Source organism: Taurulus bubalis (assembly GCF_910589615.1).
Source record: "Taurulus bubalis genome assembly, chromosome: 1".
In the NCBI taxonomy this organism is placed as follows: domain Eukaryota; kingdom Metazoa; phylum Chordata; class Actinopteri; order Perciformes; family Cottidae; genus Taurulus; species Taurulus bubalis.
This window is the reverse complement of record NC_136589.1, coordinates 11,162,110-11,179,554: the sequence shown is the minus strand read 5'-3', so window position 1 is coordinate 11,179,554 and position 17,445 is coordinate 11,162,110. Positions and strand designations below refer to the sequence as shown.

The 17,445-nt window shown below is 41.6% G+C and overlaps 1 protein-coding gene across 2 annotated transcripts in view; it reads right to left on the bottom strand.

The window, feature by feature from the left end:
• Nucleotides 1-17,445, bottom strand: part of atrn (attractin) — a gene marked incomplete at both ends in the record, with an annotated part of 130,817 nt that overhangs the window by 36,915 nt on the left and 76,457 nt on the right. For both annotated transcript variants that reach the window (XM_079230781.1, XM_079230782.1), the window contains one exon: nt 11,786-11,864. In XM_079230781.1, the coding sequence (XP_079086907.1) occupies nt 11,786-11,864 (79 nt within the window). The remainder of the gene's footprint in view (nt 1-11,785; nt 11,865-17,445) is intronic.

Genomic DNA, 17,445 nt, shown 5'->3' with positions numbered 1-17,445 from the left:
GAAACACGTCCTTAATCCCATGTTACATCTCGCCTTTGTATTGGTTTTAAATTAAGTATTTAATTTGCGTCCACTGGTGGTTTTCCTGGAACAGCCCATCTAATGAGGACGTCCCCTGTCTGTACAATCACTGCAATTTCCTAATGTCTTTTGTCATCAATTATTTGGCTAATGTTTGAAGACCCCTCTCTACTCGGCAGAACAGGCACGTCTCTCCATCATCATGCTCACTTTGTTTTGAAGCTTCGACAACTTGTTAATCAAAACTATTTGATCAGAATCTCATTTATTTAACTTTTTCTATTTTAAGAATATATCATTAAGCATATCTCTGTAGAACTGTAGTACATTGACCACCTGCTAATATTTACAAGGTCCCTCTGATTTTATCATTAGTGTTATCATAATTCTCTTCTATGTGCTGCATGTTCTATGTGCTGCTCCATGTTGGCAGTGCACTTAAATTAAAGATTTGAAATCTTACTTTCTTGGTCAAATAAAGTTACCGTATTGAAGGTGGGTGAGTGAGTGAATGAGTAGGAGTATGAGTGTGTGTGTATGAAGAAGAAGACGTGTTTATAAGAGCGAGCAGCCGGGAGCCGGCAGGATTGCTGAAAAGCAGCGGAAAGGGGTCGGCGATGGCACGAGGTCAGAGGTCACGCAGTTGTCTCCATCAAACTGAGGTGGGAAAGGATGGGGCAGCCAGGAGAGGGCGGAGGAGGCTCCGTGACACGGGCCCCCGCCCAAAAACAGACGGTCAGCAGTTTGCAGTGGCAGAGGGCACAGACACAAGGACAAAGCTGCGGAGCCTTCAGAGAACTTTATAGAAGTTCTAATTCCTTCCTAACACTCTGCACTGGATTTTAAATTGGTCACTAGTGTAAAGTGGAATTTATCCGCCACTCTATGTACTGTAGGTACACTACAAAGTATTTCATGAATACAAAGTTTGCCAACATGAGAAACGTAAACCCCAAGAAATTAAATCACCCCTTTAATAAAAGGTTCACGCAACTTGATTTTGAAATAAAGGCCACGGTTATATTCCTTATTACCCTAACAATTGAAACTGTGATTGCTCCCTCCAGTTTGGTGAGGGAGTTACTGCCCAGAAGCGAGAGAGTTCAAGTGAGAGTGTGAGACTGACAGGCGGTTTCCGCGGTAATGCGGTCATTGCACCAGGTCATTGATGTGAAGAAAAAAAAATGAGCTCTCGATTCACCAGCCGTACAAATCTGCGTTCCGGGCCTCACCTACGGCCGTGAGCTTTGGGTCGTGACCGAAAGAAAGAGATTGTGTTTAGCCTGAGAGAGCGGGGTAAGGGGCTCAGATGTACGGAGGGAGCTCGGAGTCGAGCCGCCGCTCCTTCGCCAGTAGAAAGGGGTCAGCTGAGGAGGTTTGGACGTCTGATCAGCAATGCCTCCTGGACGCCTCCCTTGAGAGGCTTTCAAGACACGTCCAACCTGTAAGAGGCCTCAGGGCAGACCCAGAACACGCCGTAGCGATAATGTCGGTCACACACTTAAACAATCTCGACAATCTCAAACGTCTGCGACGGTACATATATTGTATTTTCTTGTTCATGGCGAACCGTTGTACGATCAAGATGACGACACCACGTACGGTGCCTTTTTCACAGGTGCTGCTCAGGTTTAACTCTCATTTCTCTCAGATCTTTCCTCCGATCTGCTCCCGTTCTTCAGAAACATTTATGTGCCGACTGTACACTTTCCCACAGAGTCATCAAAGGGAGAAGTGAAACGGTGGCCGTTAGCTCCCGGCAGGGGTGTGTGTGTGTTTTCAGAGAGAGAGCGGACTTTTCTTAGGAGCTGCACCTCCGCAGTCCTTACATCACTTCATTAACAACACGCTAGCTATATAACATTTGATTAGAGGAGTAAAAAAAAAAAAGGTCAGTTTACACATCACAGGCCACTGAGCAGCTTTCCACTCATTTTATGACATAATAGCAGGTATTTCTAACAGGGGCTCGGGCCTTGACACCCCAGTTGACATTCATATTTATAGCGGAGGGGAGGCGGTGGTGAGGAGGAGGAGGAGGCAGCTTAATGGGGTAATAAATATGTGAGGGTATCCGGAGAAGTTTATGGCGCCTCCCCTCCCCGCCTCTGGCGAAGTGTAAAGAAATCTACAGCTCCGTTAATCATGTGGCACGCCGCGGCGAACGATCACAGACATTATCGCATTCTGCATTTTTGTCAATACCTCGGGGCGCAATACACGTCTAATATATGTCAAGTTATGTGTGATGCATGTCTGTGTTAGGGCGACGATGGATGACGGGTAAATACACATGCTGTTGCCGTGGGGATATTTTTGTGGAGGTACAGTGGGAGAGGAGGCTCTCACAGTTAAGAGGAGTCAGGGCAGAAAAAATAAGAAGGAACACTGAAAACTGACAATGAATATGAAAGACTTGCAGTATTTTGTTTTTTTACTGCCCCACTATGAATCAATAGATATGGCTCAACTCTCACACGGTTAGGTACTGAAAATGTACGCTTTCTGGCTGGGAAAACCGCTTTATTTCACTGCCACAATCGAGTCGAGTGAAACAAGACTGTCTGTTCCGAAGGTGGGGAAATTGAGCGTTAAAGCGGCGCCATTATTACAGTATTTTTGCATCATGATAGATTTCCCCGCCACAGGGCGCTCTGCTCTAATTAACTAGCTTGCTCATCTCTATTTCCACCCCACAAAAAGTACTTTTATAATTCGGGTCTGTTGCTGAGATGTACCTGAAACCTGGAATTGTTGGCTGCTGATAAGAGAAAACTGCTCCACCCTTTTATGACTTAAAAAAAAAAGGTAAATATAGACGCCAGGGGAGGAACTCTTGACCTGAGAATGCCATGCCACCTGAAACTTACTGTACTCAAATGCCCCCGCAGGAACAATCTACCAGCATTGACAGAGCTCAAACAATTTCGGACTGAAGGGCTGCCGTGGTCGGGGTCTGTCTTTTGCCATCTGGCGGCTCCAGCTCCTTCAAAGGGACTGCCAGGTCTCAAAGGAAGGCTTTGATTAGGAATCAGACGGTACAGAAACACATCCACAGCACATCGGTGCAAACAGATCCATGGCAAACACACGCGTGAGGGAGAACATGCGATCCTGGACACTTTGAGAACGCACTTGAACAAACGCACAGGGCCGCAACACGTGGGCTCTGGGTTGGTCCAAATAAAAAAACTCCATCGTCTCAGCAGGTGTTAGCCTGCTACCACAGAGAGGGGAACCTCATACACGGTCCTGAACTTATTTCTAGTCAGTGCATGAAATTCACATTGGAAAAAAAAATACAAATCTGCCAATATGAGAGTAGAAAGATTCATTTTGGCAAATAGCACCATCAAGAATCAGAAGTACAAAAAGTACAAACACAGATGCAAACTCAAACAGCTTGTCCTCAAAGGCGTAAACAGTATGTTTGTATTGGGTACGTGCGGTACACAAAGTAACATTAATCAGAGCACTGGTTTGTATCCTCTCAACCACAATGTGCGCCTCATGAACATTAACACACCTGTCCTCCCTTTTCAGTGTCCGTCAAAGTAAAATAAATTGGGTATTCTTTGTCCTTACATCCTTATTTTGGACATGAAGTTTTCTCGGATTTATCACATTGTAGGATAATCACACTACTTTAAAAAGGTAAGATGTTTTTTTCATGTTTCAGTTGAACACTGCTGTGCATTGAACATTGATTCCAACGACTGAAAAGCACAACATTACTGTACTGGCAGTAAATGAAAACCTGAAAAGGGGCAATCAAAAAAGAAGCTTTGCTGAAGTGAAGAAATGACTTCACGGTTCAAAATGAAAAGGTGCATGATAAGCATGCAAAAGAAGGTGATGTGGTTTTTAAGTGTTAATTTGATGTCTACGTTTTCATTGTTTACTCTTGTGTGGTTCTCATTTTCACAGACAATTATCTACAAAGCCTTCATATCTGTCGTGAAAACGTTGTTGTTTTCAGATGTTACAGTTATTGTGAGGAACTTTTAACCGATTATGAAACCATCTCATTTTAATACTGTGATTTGACATTCCTAAGTAAACAAGACCATCAACAAGAAGATAGGCTATTGTTTGATAGTTATTCTTAATGCTCGTCACACGGATTCCCCAGAAATTTAGACGAAATCTGGCACCATCCAGACCACCGTGGACGGACTCAGGTCCGGCTTGGAACGCTCCGGTGGAAAGAGGAGAGCTAAGCAGCAGCGTCTCCTCCTCCGCCCAGGAAGCAGCTTCTCCTCGCGTGAGACCCAGGCTGTATTGCTGGGCCCACTGGAGGGAAGTCGGGCACGAGGGGAACAGGACTGAGCGGAGCAGACCGTCAGACCCTGTCACAGTAAAATGATAGGTTTTCTAAATGGACTCTGGCGCTCAGAAACTCAATCACTTTTGTCCACAGGAACCGCCAAAATCAACACTAAATACAAGTTTCTCATAGTCATTTAAATGTAATAATGTTACAGTATATGATATATATATATATATATTTTTTTTAATGAATTAATACGTGGGAATAAATGCAATGACTCGTCAACCACTTTATTACAAGAAAGCGTTTTGGCCAGTGGTCAGTAAAAAAGAAAGTTGATTTCTCCAGCCTTTCTTAGAAAGAGCTCACAGTGACATTTACATTTGAGGGCTTAAGCTAACACTGTTATCCAGAGCCACTTACAATGACTGTGACAGCATAATAGTCTTAAACTCCTTACAGTCCGATGACAAGCAGCCAGCAAGTAAGAAGTACGAGGATCAGGGCCACCGCCGTAAAGTCCTGTGACCCTGCAATGCCCCAAATAAAATGCGCTGGCCGCCATTGACTCACTGCACCGGGCCCAAGCGAGGTGCGTGTGGGCATAATTAGTTGCAAACGCGTGTCACTGTGTGGCTGATGCAAGCCCAGAGTAACACAGAGTCGGAAACGACGCCTGGAGGGACGGTGCCTAAAAAGCACCGAACGGTCGCGATGTCAGAGAAGCAGACACCTGCAACAAGAGTCGGATTCGTTGGGGGGAAAAAAAAACACGATTAGCTTTATGTTTGCCGAATAATTATGCATCACGATGAAAGCGGGTCTGCTGCATGTATCTGTGTGCCTCTCTGTATGAGTAGGACAAGGTAATTATAGCTTACGCTGAAACAAGAAATTAGGTTCCGACACAGTTTCTCTGGCACAGTTTCACCCTTTTTCTCATATATATATATATATATATATATATATATATATATATATATATATATATATATATATATATATATATATATATACATATACATACACACACACACACACACACACACTACCGTTCAAAACTTTGGGGTCACTTAGAAATTTCCTTACTTTTCAAAGAAAGGCACAGTTTTTTTCAATGAAGATAACATTAAATTAATCAGAAATACACTATACAATGTGGTAAATGACTATTCTAGGTGGAAACGTCTGGTTTTTAATGAAATATCTACATAGGTGTATAGAGGCCCATTTCCATCAACTATCACTCCAGTGTTCTAATGGTACATTGTGTTTGCTAATCGCATAGAAGACTAATGGATGATTAGAAAACCCTTGAAAACCCTTGCGCAATTATGTTAGCACAGCTTAAAACAGTTATGCTGGTGAGAGAAGCTATAAAACTGGCCTTCCTTTGAGCTAGTTGAGTATCAGGAGCATCACATTTGTGGGTTCCATTAAACTCTCAAAATGGCCAGAAAAAGAGAACTTTTATGTGAAACTCGCCAGTCTATTCTTGTTCTTAAAAATTAAGGCTATTCAATGCCAGAAATTGCGTCTGGGTGACCCCAAACTTTCGAACAGTGTGTATATATATTTTTTTCGGTATCCTCTACTTAAAATACTCATAATGTATCACTTCACTCTCAGTTGCAAACAACTTCATGTGTGAGAGATTCAAAAGTCCAAAATCATATTTGTATGTATTTTGGAGCAGAAACACAATGATTTTTTATTTGTTTAAAAAGTTACGAGGAAATGTCGCAGTAGACTATGAAAATTGTTGTGTCCAAACATAAATCTTCATGCATACAGTAAACTTTCCACAGAGCAGTGTGTGTGCGCGCGCGCGCGTGCGCGTGTGTGCGCGTGTGTGTGTGTGTGTGCGCAAGGTGGCGAACGTGGGATGCCAAAAGCAAGGAACATGAACTTAAGGAATCGCAGCCCAAATGCAACATCTGTGATAGAAGCCACTCATCATATAACTAATATTGTCAGTGCTCCTCCCCCCCCCCCCGACCCCAACCTCCCTCCACACACACACACTTTCACAAGTTTGGCCCCCGGGCCTGCATCCAGGATTCACATGGAGTCTCATTTCTAGCTACTCCTTCATCATCACTTCTGCATTTGAAAATAAATCTAAATAGCATTAAAATTGATTTTGGTCCTGGTGATTTGAGAGGACCAAAACAGAAAGCGCATGTTAACTAAAAAGAATGGGGTTAAAAAAAAAAAAACTAATAACAAATATAGCTGCAAGCGGCCATTCCGGGTCCAACACTCAACAGAAGGAAGAGGCTCAATTGGAAAAAATAAATAATCTGTCGGAAGAGTGAGACCAATCACACACTTGTTTCATCAACAGAATGCTGCCTTTCAAGTGATTACTTACTCACAGTCCCGCTGGTCACATTTTTGGGAAAATGTTTCAACAGCTTAATTAAAAATATACAGCAAGTTCGGCGACGTTTGGTGACAGACTTGCACCAGGCTCATGCACATGTTTATGCTCCCTACTGGGCGATTTCAAGATAGTTTTCCCAGGTGCGGTTTAACATTGTTATGAAACACATCCTCCTCTTTTTCATGATTGGACAAACCATTTCAAAGTGAAATTTGAGTTATGCCACACTAATTTTTTTTGCTGGGGGGATTTATAGCACTCCCTGGTGGCTGCTTTGAATGAAACCTTCGAGGTATGTTTCAGGTACTCGTGTGGACACTTCCTTTAAGTTATGCGCCGATGGTCTAGTTATGTGCAGAGCCACGCCCTTTTTTTGAAGTTGCGGTTTTGATAAGCTTGGTCCAATAATGATGTACAGATATTTTTGAGATGTCAGAAATGGGTTTCGAAGAGCTACGGCTATGAAGGACAGAGACGTCCCAAGGAGCATCATTATTAGGACTCCCCTCGGAGACGGCTCTCTCTTTAGTCCCAAAGCTGTAGTTCTTTTGTCCACGTTTATGTGTGATGTTTTAGCTTTGGGGGAAAAATTAAAAAGTGCTTGCATCATCTCACTCAGAGCTGATGTGCTTTAGTGTTGCAAAAGTTCTGATATATGAAGGCATGAGGTTAAATCAAGTTAAAGAAAGCACTCGTGCATGATGTGGGTGGATAACTCATACACTGCTCCACATGGTTGGAGAATTACACCAATTATTTCAGCCCATAAATCTATATGTACACAGCGTAAAACCCATAAAGCCCTCCTTGTGGATATCAATCATATTTATTAAGTGATTATTTATACTTTCAAATAAAAAATGTTTAAAACACCTGTGTTATCACAGAATAAGTGCATCATGGGATGTCAGAACTCACTTCGATCCGAAAACGCTCCACGTATCTGTGTATAGACTGCAGTGTTTTGCACAATATAATGACTTAAACCCTCTGAAGCCCACAACCAGCCAGCTGGTTTGAAAGACATAAATAGTCCAATCATATGTATATGACAAATGTCAGGAAATGTTTGTTTTTTTTCTTCATCATAATTCATCAAAACAACTTTATTCTACATTTAAAGTTCAATTAAAAATTAACCTTTTGCAAGAACCACATCCTGTAAAAAAAACAACAACATGAAATTCTGCACTGGTCAACACAGCTGAGACCTAATGATTGACTCGTCTGAGACCAACAGTCACTTGACAAAAAGTCAGTGAAACTTCGCCTGAACTGCCGGCTGATCACACAGAGCACAGAGGACAAGAGAGATCGAAGCAAATGGAAGTAGTTTAATATTAGCACATAGAGCCTTAACCTTTTCTTCTTTTTTTAAATGGGTAACATTGTGGGCACTTGGAAAAACATTGCATGTATAGATTCCACCCCCATATGAAAAGAAAATGAACCATCAGATAAATGCAACGTTTCTCATTTGATTTATGGCATTATCACGGTGTTACACTGCATAAAATAAATGTTTAAGTTCTCTCTAATTTTGGCCATTATGGTTTCCATAGAGATCTTATATATATTAAAGCACTGTTTTTCAACCTTTTTTTTAGCCTCGGCACATTTTCTACATTAAAAAAATCCCGCGGCACACCAATAACCAAAAAACGTACAAAATATCACATTGTAGCATAATACAGCATATATGGTAGGTAAGTATTGTGCTACCTACTGGCATGGAAGAGTATTTCATTACTAGACCAGCCACTATATTGCAGGCTCAGACGCTCAATGGAAAATTATTTGCGGCAACTAAATAATATTTTTTGGGCCGATTAAGGGAAATTGGACATTTTCCCACGGAATACAGTGGTTGAAAATCACTGTATTAGAGTGACAAAAACAAGGACACGGGGAGTCAAATGTGACAAAGAAAGAGCAAGAAAACACTCTGAAACCGCCTTCAGCATCACATAGCCACATAGCCCCCCATCCCACACACCACTCCCTTCCCATTGCTCTTAACAAAGGCCCAGTGCTAATTCTGTTTAAAGGTTGGCCAGTAGAGGGTCCAGCTGGACGACAGTAGCTGTGTGATGGCGAGAGGGCGGAGTGGGCACAGCTGAAGGACGTTAAGAGGAATCCGGAGGGTGAGGGTGATGACAGCACTCTCTGGGCAAGGTTACAGCCGAAAGGCACGTCAAGTGGATGCGACGAGTGCGGGGGGAAAAAAAACAGCACAAAAGCGCCATTAAGCACAACAACACACAGCCGGAGACTCATGCGCAGAGGAACACACTCACACGTGCACGAAACCGTTCAGGCACTCACTCAAAAGGTGGTTCAACCCCTTCAGGAAACACACCATGAAAAGGCATTTTGATTTTTCTCTTTTCCAAGGACGGAGCATTCAATGTGAATATATAAAACTCAGTGACTTTCCAAAGTTTTCACGTCGCTTTAGTTGGCCCCCCTATAAACAGATCAAACAGTTAGCAACAATCAGATCTCAATAAGTTCATCTAGCCAACCGGCAAGTCATGACATGTTGCCAGGCTACTGAGAGCTCATCCTATATATCCTTTACAAATGGAAATTACTGTTACTTGGAAATTTACTTTAAGACAAAAAAAAGAAGAACAAAAATCATAAAAAGGAGCTCATCTTTTGTTGCTGCAGTCACCTTAGGAGTTATAACACCAAATCACACGGGAGCTTTGTCAGGATGCCTGTTTTCTGTCCGTCAGCACTTTGAGTGTGTGTGTGTGTGTGTGTGTGTGTGTGGTGTGTACACAATTGTGTGCGTTTGACAAAAAGTAGGTTAACCTCACTGAAGCTTAAAATCTGCAGTGTATCACAACACGTTCCACGAGCTCGTTTCCTGATCCGTAGATATGACACAGACTGCATGATGCAAGACTTTTCCCTCCCACAAATTACTACATGAACTTAGTTTTGGTTTTCACAGAATTGTTCCAGGACTGAACATTGTCAGTCAATTTCAATCATTTGTGCACCGTGCAGGGCTTCCCACAGTTTGACAGATTGCTTTGACATCATCTGTTCTTTCAAATAATTATTGACTTTCTTCAGATGAAAAGACGCCGCTTGCCGGTGCCATATGGAAAAATGACTTATGATCACTGCACCTCAGTAATGTACTTTCATTACTGACGGGCTTGAAATGAAATGCCGTTTTCTATGATGAAATTTTGGAAATGTTGGGAAACCCGGTGGTTTTCATAGATGTCTATGAACTTTGGAGTATCTTCACATCAGCAGCTTTGAATTAATTTGCACCTCGTTTACACATCTGTGGAGAGTTGATATTTAGATTACTACATTACTTGATTGAAATGTAACGCCTGCAAATGTCTACAACTCTGTATTATATTGTTTTAGCTGTATTGAGTATAAAAGGAACATATTTGAAAAACGCATTAAGGCACAATTTTACTAAATGCTTTGCTGAGCAAAATTACATAATTTTTATGAATGAAATCTAAAAGGAAACATTAGACACTGATGTGAGCTTTGCCTCCGTCCCGGTCAGCATTCGTACTGCTTCATGCTAAATGACATGCAGTTTATGTAATTTAAGGCTTTCTTTGGGTACTCATGTAAAAACGTCACAGCAATCAAGATAAAAGCATTTGATAGGCTTTTAGTACGAGTAAAAAACTTTGACTTTAAACAACGGTAAATGACGCACATGAATAGGTTGAAGCTCCTGTACTTCTTGGAGTCTTTGTTCCAGCAATTGAAACATTCACTTATCTCTGTTCAGCTGAAGGTAACTGTTCGTACAGAAATAAGTATCAGTAGGACTGATTTATCACTGGTTGATTTAGAAATATATGACGAAATCAATTCTGTGCTACCAATTCTGTGCTACCCGCTTTCCCAGCGGCAGCAGGTACCCGAGAACACTGGTCCTACAATGGAGCCTTGGGGAAACATGACGAGTCATTAAAAAAAAAAAAATTGTTCAGCAATTTTGGGAAATGAGCTCATTTGCTTGCTTGAGAAGACGTTCGATACCAACCCTATATCGTCTGTCCAATCCAAGGCGAGGTGAGCTTAGCATAAAGAGTAGACACGGCTCTGTCCAAAGGAAGGAGCTTCAATCTAACGTGTATATTTAATGTTCATTCCCTCGGCCATTTAAGACAGAAACAAAAAGCTAAAGTATTTTACTTTTACAATGATTTAGATCATTTTATTTTGAACGGGGCAATATTTGTTAAGGTTTATTTTTTCATCACTAGTTAGACGACACAAGATAACAGAGGAGGATTTACAATCACAAAAAAACTCTATCGAACACTTATTTAATGTAAAAAGGCTACTGACTGACAATCGTAGAGAAATGATAAAAATCAACTTGTCAGAAAAAGGCATGCAAATGGTTAAAAATACAACAACAAAACTAAGTTCCCGTTCTTCAGTCTATTAGATGACTGAACACTCTCACAAATCCAAACAGATGCGAGTCAAATCAGTAATTGGAGCGTTCGCTGTGCATTTGTTCTTTCCTGAGCAATTCTTTATCCACAAGAGAAAAGTGGGTCACAGTAGTTTCAAGGGTAAGAAGTTGTCAAAGAAAAAAAAGAAAAGCATTTCATCTATTGTCTTTGATATCTCTTCTCCTTGTTACAATTACATTACCCTCTTTAAGGTAGCTCACACAGTTTGAAGATGGAAAGAGATATAGAGCATCTGTAAGTGAAAAATGTAGAGAATCCAGACAAAATGTTCCCCTCCTTCTCAATTCTAAATGTTTTTTGTTCATACACTTTGGTGATTTAAGAACATTCAATTCAAATTCAACTCTGAAGAGCCAAACCCATCAAAGTGAATCAGCTCATACCATCATCTCTATCACTAATACGTGAGCTATCGCGCAGAAATACATACAATACCGAGGGTTTCTTTATACTTCCAGGGGTGAAACCTCAGCAAAATAGGTTTTATCAAGCAACATGTTTGAAAAGCAGCAGCTTTACAGCACCCGAAACGTAGACAAACACAATCTGTTTTTTGGTGGTTGTTAAATGACGTGCCAGAGAAGCCGAAAATCAATATTTGTATTCAGCGGGGGTCTCTTGACTTACCTCTCGTCGCCGTGACGCCCAGCAGCTTTGTTTGATCTTCCAAACCACGGCGGCCACGAGGAGCAGGGACAGGAAGCAGCTGTGGGAGGAAGAAGGGAGACAAGGGCTGATTATTAAAAAGTGGAGAAATGGCAAAAAGAGTGTAGCATCTGAGGTATTTGAATACATAAAGAGCGTGACAGATAGATAGATAAAATGAGCACAGATTTCTTCTTTTTGTCAAACTGATGCATATTCATGAGTTTTGGTCTGACAGCGCTTGACAGAGGAGGTGATAACATCGGTCTGTATTATTATTTAATGAGCGGGTCTGGAGCTTTAGGACAAGCCTTCAGGTTTTTTCACCTCAAAGACAGAAGCTGCCGATACGCACGACCTTTAAAGTGCTTTTTAACACTGCACTGCAGTTTGTCCCGTCTGTGCTTGCACAAGAAAACTTTCCGGAAATCGAAACATATAAGTGTATATTATAAGTTATTCAAATCTCCATCTACAAGAAATTATATTATTAAAAAAATGTATAATAATACATCGAGCATGAAAACAAAACATATCTTCACAGTCACAGTATACAAAATATAGGATGATGTCACTGGTTCACAGCCTTCAAGGTGTTGGTGTAAAATGCTGCCAGACGAAGGAGGCAGCTGTCGAGGGAGGCCGACCGCACTTTGCACTTTCCACGATACTGCAGAGAGGATCGGCAGGCTGGTAAATCAGACACACGGTTGTTTGGTGTCAACACCTTTCTGTCCATACACACACCTCCGTTCCCGAACACACTTTGACTTCAACTGCGCTGCCATTATACCTGCACGACGGATATTGTATGTCCCATATTTATTTCTGGATGATTCTCCTCTTGAGTTTTGACGTTGAGAAGCATCTTTGTCATCTTGATTTGTTTCTGCTACGCTCTCTTCCAGGCTGTATGGGATTGTTTCGCATTGGGGGACTTTAAAATAAAAAATTATACATTACTGTGTATGATTTAGTTGCATCAAGCAACACCCGTCCGTTCACCGCCTTCCTTTAACAAAACCGCAGTAACGTGTGCAGGACAGTGGTAACGCTGTGTCGTCGTCGTTCAGGACCTTCGTCTCGCTCAGAGGAAATGCTTATCATAGTAACGCTGCTTTAGCACTCTTTTGCATTTATACAAATGTGTTGGACAACGTACGGTGGCCCTCAGGTAACTTACAAACACGAGAGGCGAGCAGAATTACCAAACACTGAACCTACGTGTGATTTTATTAGCGACGCCAAATACATTTGCAGAATTCCCTCCATAGTCTTTTATCTAGCATTTATATCTGCAGTACACATTTCAGCCTCACGAGAGAGCTGGGATATTTGTATCGTTTTTACTAATAACATGACATCAAATGCAAAAGTCAAGTGTACATTCTGTTTGTTTTACTCACAAGAGAAAAAAACTAAACAAAGAGCCTGTTAACTGATAAGAAATTATTAGAAGGAAATTGCTTTTTGAAGTCTGCCTGAATGCATCATTAATACAGTATTCAACATGTGTAGATGTTTTCAATGACACGTCCATGAAAGGAAGACCTTGCACTCTCCAGAGGTGATGAAGGTAGCTGTGACATGTCCTGACGAAAAGGTTTTCAGTGTTACTGTGCGCGCGTGTGTGTGTGTGTGTGTGTGTGTGTGTGTGTGTGTGTATACATCAGAGACAACATCTCCTGCAATCTGAACTTCATTCCCTGACTCTTGTGCCTTTCGCTGATTTCCTGTCAGCGTTCCTGCGGCCCAGACCTCCTACGTTTTGGCTCATGACAGTGTTGGCGACGGGCTGCTGATGAGCAAAGTATCAGCAGCATGATGGCAAAACGCCTGAACACCCGCGATCCAACACATTATCTCAAATATTCCTGCAGCAAAACAGACACTGTAAAAATAGACGTTTGCACATTTAGGTTTTATATATCACAGAGGACGGCACAAAAACACAAAGTCTTAACTAGAAAAACTGGGTCGTGGGACACTGAATTATAACGTCACAATTAGACAAAATATCGGTGCTACGCTATGTTTATTTTTGTGTTTCGCAGAGATATGAGCGACATTTTACATCAATAATAACTAACTAAACTAGACAATTCATCTCCATAACACAATGTGTCAGTGCAGCTGCTGTCATCTCAGAAGTGAAGTTTAGGATCTAATTTACCGATCGTACAACTAATTAGCACATTGCTCACACCGCCATGCATCTAACATACTGAATGTGACAGAAGAAAAAACACTCGAAATGATCAAAATTGGATGGATGTGGATGCTTAAAAAGTGGAGATTGAAGTTAGGTGCTGTTCCCTTTTCTTCTTTTGCTCATCATCACAGGAATAACGTATATGAATTCTCTCACATGGATTTAATAATAATTTTAAAGTTGAGGCATAACTTCTCCAGACATACGGGCCTTTCAGCGAGACCCCTCAAAGGTTTTTCTCCAAAGTTTTACCACCTCGTCAATCTCAATGCCTACATCCATTTTAATACCAGCTGCAATGTGTTCAGAGCTTTATTCATCGCTCCCCGCCAACTGTTTCAAGTGCCATCCATTTAAAAAAAAAAAAAAATCCCTTATCTCTCCAGGCTGAGGATGACTCAAGAAATCCATCCGCTCAGCCAACCTATTGATTTGGCTTCCCGCTCACCACTTAAAGAGCGACACACCGCTGATGAATGACCCGCGTGAATAGATATCAGCCCCTCATCAAAAAGGCCTACCTGCCCAGCGGGTGGAAGAAGGAGAGATGGACACAGGACGGGAGGAGCGAAAGACAAAAGGGACAGAAATGCTGAATGACGGATACGAGATTAGAAAGTGCGAGCTGAAGTCAGAACAATGGACAAAGTGAGAAACAGACAGAAGACAGATATGAAAGTAAAGTGATGAGCGAGCACAAAACTAAACTCTCAGTCCGCAGGTCAACATCCAGGAGCGCTCGAGCCCCGACTTATCAGAGCGGAGTCAAATTGGAGCATGCAATCTGGATAATGTGTGCGTTCGTTTTCTGAGTCCGATCTCACGATCTTCTTCAGCGGTTTTGGCTTCTGAGCATTGAGATTGTAAAAAGGCCGCTCGCCAACCGATTTTGACGAGTACGCTGCAACAGGACGAGCCCACATCCCCACGTTGGGGGTCGAGGCTTTTTTAAAGTTAGAGTCTGAGCGAGTAAAAAAAGGCATATTTTGGAATATATTTCTCTTCTGTAAGGAGCGACTGGTGAGACTATTTAGGACAACCTACGGTTCACATCTTTTAAGCCTTTAGCCTACAATTTCAATTCATGTCGGTATGTGTTCAGTCAACTGATCACCTTACAGTTGCCTTGTTTATTTATATCAGTATCAGAAAATACGGTCATGACTATTATTGTACCGATTATACTGCACGAGTTGTTTGAGAGTTTGTGTAAAGTTGTGCTTTAATATACTTTTGCTGTTGTCCGCCCCCATTTACTTAAATTCATCAAGACGTTTATCAATTTTTTGTATTCTTCGCTCACCGTTGAGGCCCGAGAGAAAAACCTTTTCTTCAAGAATTCAAAAGTAACAAGGGTAGAATAATTGATACAAATGGTCGTTTTGTGAATGAAGTATTCCTTTAACACAAAGCTAACACCGCCTGTGTGATTTACACATAGTGAGTAATTTCAACTCTTAAATTGACCCTCAAACTTACTCTCCCATAATGGCTTCATAACGAGATAATTTGCCAACAAAATGAATGCGATTTTAGTCATTTAGGATAATAAAGCATAAGGACGCTGAACAGGTGATTCTCTGCTCATGGTTTGAGATCTTCTATCCTCACGTTTGAGAATCCCTGACGCCGGCTCAAATGTAGTTACAACTCTTCTCGCTCAAATCATCGTTACGCTCAAGATTCTGTCCTCCCTCGCGACACAAATCTAATCCTGATCTCACAAATCCCTGCCTGAGCGTAGACTCGCGAGATGCACTCGTATTTGTCTTTGCGCCCTCACAAGTCTTTTGTCATCAATACGCTTCCAGAGCGGGAGTCCAGAAGACTGAAAGAGACAAGACACAAACACATAGAGAAGAAGACACAGATGGAAACCGACAGAACAGCGTTCTTCATTAGATCGCAACCTCCACAAGGAAAGCTGGCCAAGTTAGTCAGGCCATCACACCCAGAGCTCCCACTCTCACAGGGAACACAAATCAGCATCCATCAGAACCGCGTGACAGTGACGTAGTTGGATGGACGGAAGAACCACAAGCTAGTTCAGCTTGGATTTCTAGTCTCCACTTCTCTGAATTTGAAAGTCTTTGTTCTCTTCGCTTGTCTTGCAAACTAGCCAATTTCCAAAAGCGAAAAAAAAGCATTCCAAAATACGAGCGCAAAGGATGTTTACAGTGTTTCGGCCGACTCCGATATTTACTCGTATTTATTCGACCCATTTGGCCAAAGGAAAGCAGCGGAGAGCCGTGCAAGAGGATACTGCCGACAGGGACTCTATCGGGGCCAGAAGCTGGGGTGCAATGCATTCTGGTACGTGTAGGCACTGCACGGCTCCGTGAGCTGGAGAACTCGGCTTTCTCTATCGATATACAGATGTCCCTCGTTTCACTTGACGGGAATCCATTGCTTCAATCGACTACATTTACCATCACCAAAATGTCACCTTCAACATTTTCCCTTTAAACGAAAGTGATCCATGTTTAGAGTGGTCGAGTGAAACCTGTGCAGCTAAAAAAAGAATTATGATTACGAGCAGACAGAGCGACTGTTTGAATCTTTGACGGTGAACTCCAGCAGTCAAGATCAAATTAAAATGAGCCAAAGTGCTGAAGACACACTGAATCAAAAATCGATAAAGAAAACTGGCGGTACAAATGTGATAGAAAATGAGCAGCTTAAATAACTGACTGTACTCTCAAAGAGCCACATTTACTGCAGTTCCTTTAAGGTTGCTTTTCTGTTCATAAACGAAAAACTGTCTTGAATGTCATTCTTGCAATGAATAAAATTGGCAACATTTCTAAACTGTAGCAACATTTTCTTTTTTGCATTTAGTTCATTTTTTTAAACTTTTCTTTAGAATATCACATTTTAAAAACGGCAGCAGTGAAATTCGACCCCATGTAAAACTATGCAACAGGCAGCTGTAACTTCAACTGGTGTGATTTCCTTTTTAAGGCTGCGTGTAACAGATTTATCATGGAGCAGTTAAGTTCGCTTCCAGCCACCGAGCAGCACATCTACTCTGCGGTGCCTCTGAAAACAGATGGAGATGCAGACGAGTCATGAAGGTTGAAGGAAATGTGTCGGAGTGATACGGTGTGATTCGATGCATCAGGTATAAATACACGTATAAATAATGTTAGTTCTATTAAAAAAAATTATATATCCTGTAAAGTTTTTCCTGGAAACTATCCGTTTTCTTTGCATTTGAGGTTTCTTGCTGCATCATATTGTATATCCTCAAGGCTTAACAAACATACTGAATGGATTTCTCACCTCATAAAGCTTTTACAAAGCTTTTTATTGAATGTTTTGAAGGCCGGAAATGTTTGCTTTAGCCGATGGTCTTCTTCTAGTCATTTTATTGCCACACTGCTGCCACCAACTGTTTCTGTAAGAAATGTCATGTCAAACACATATCTGT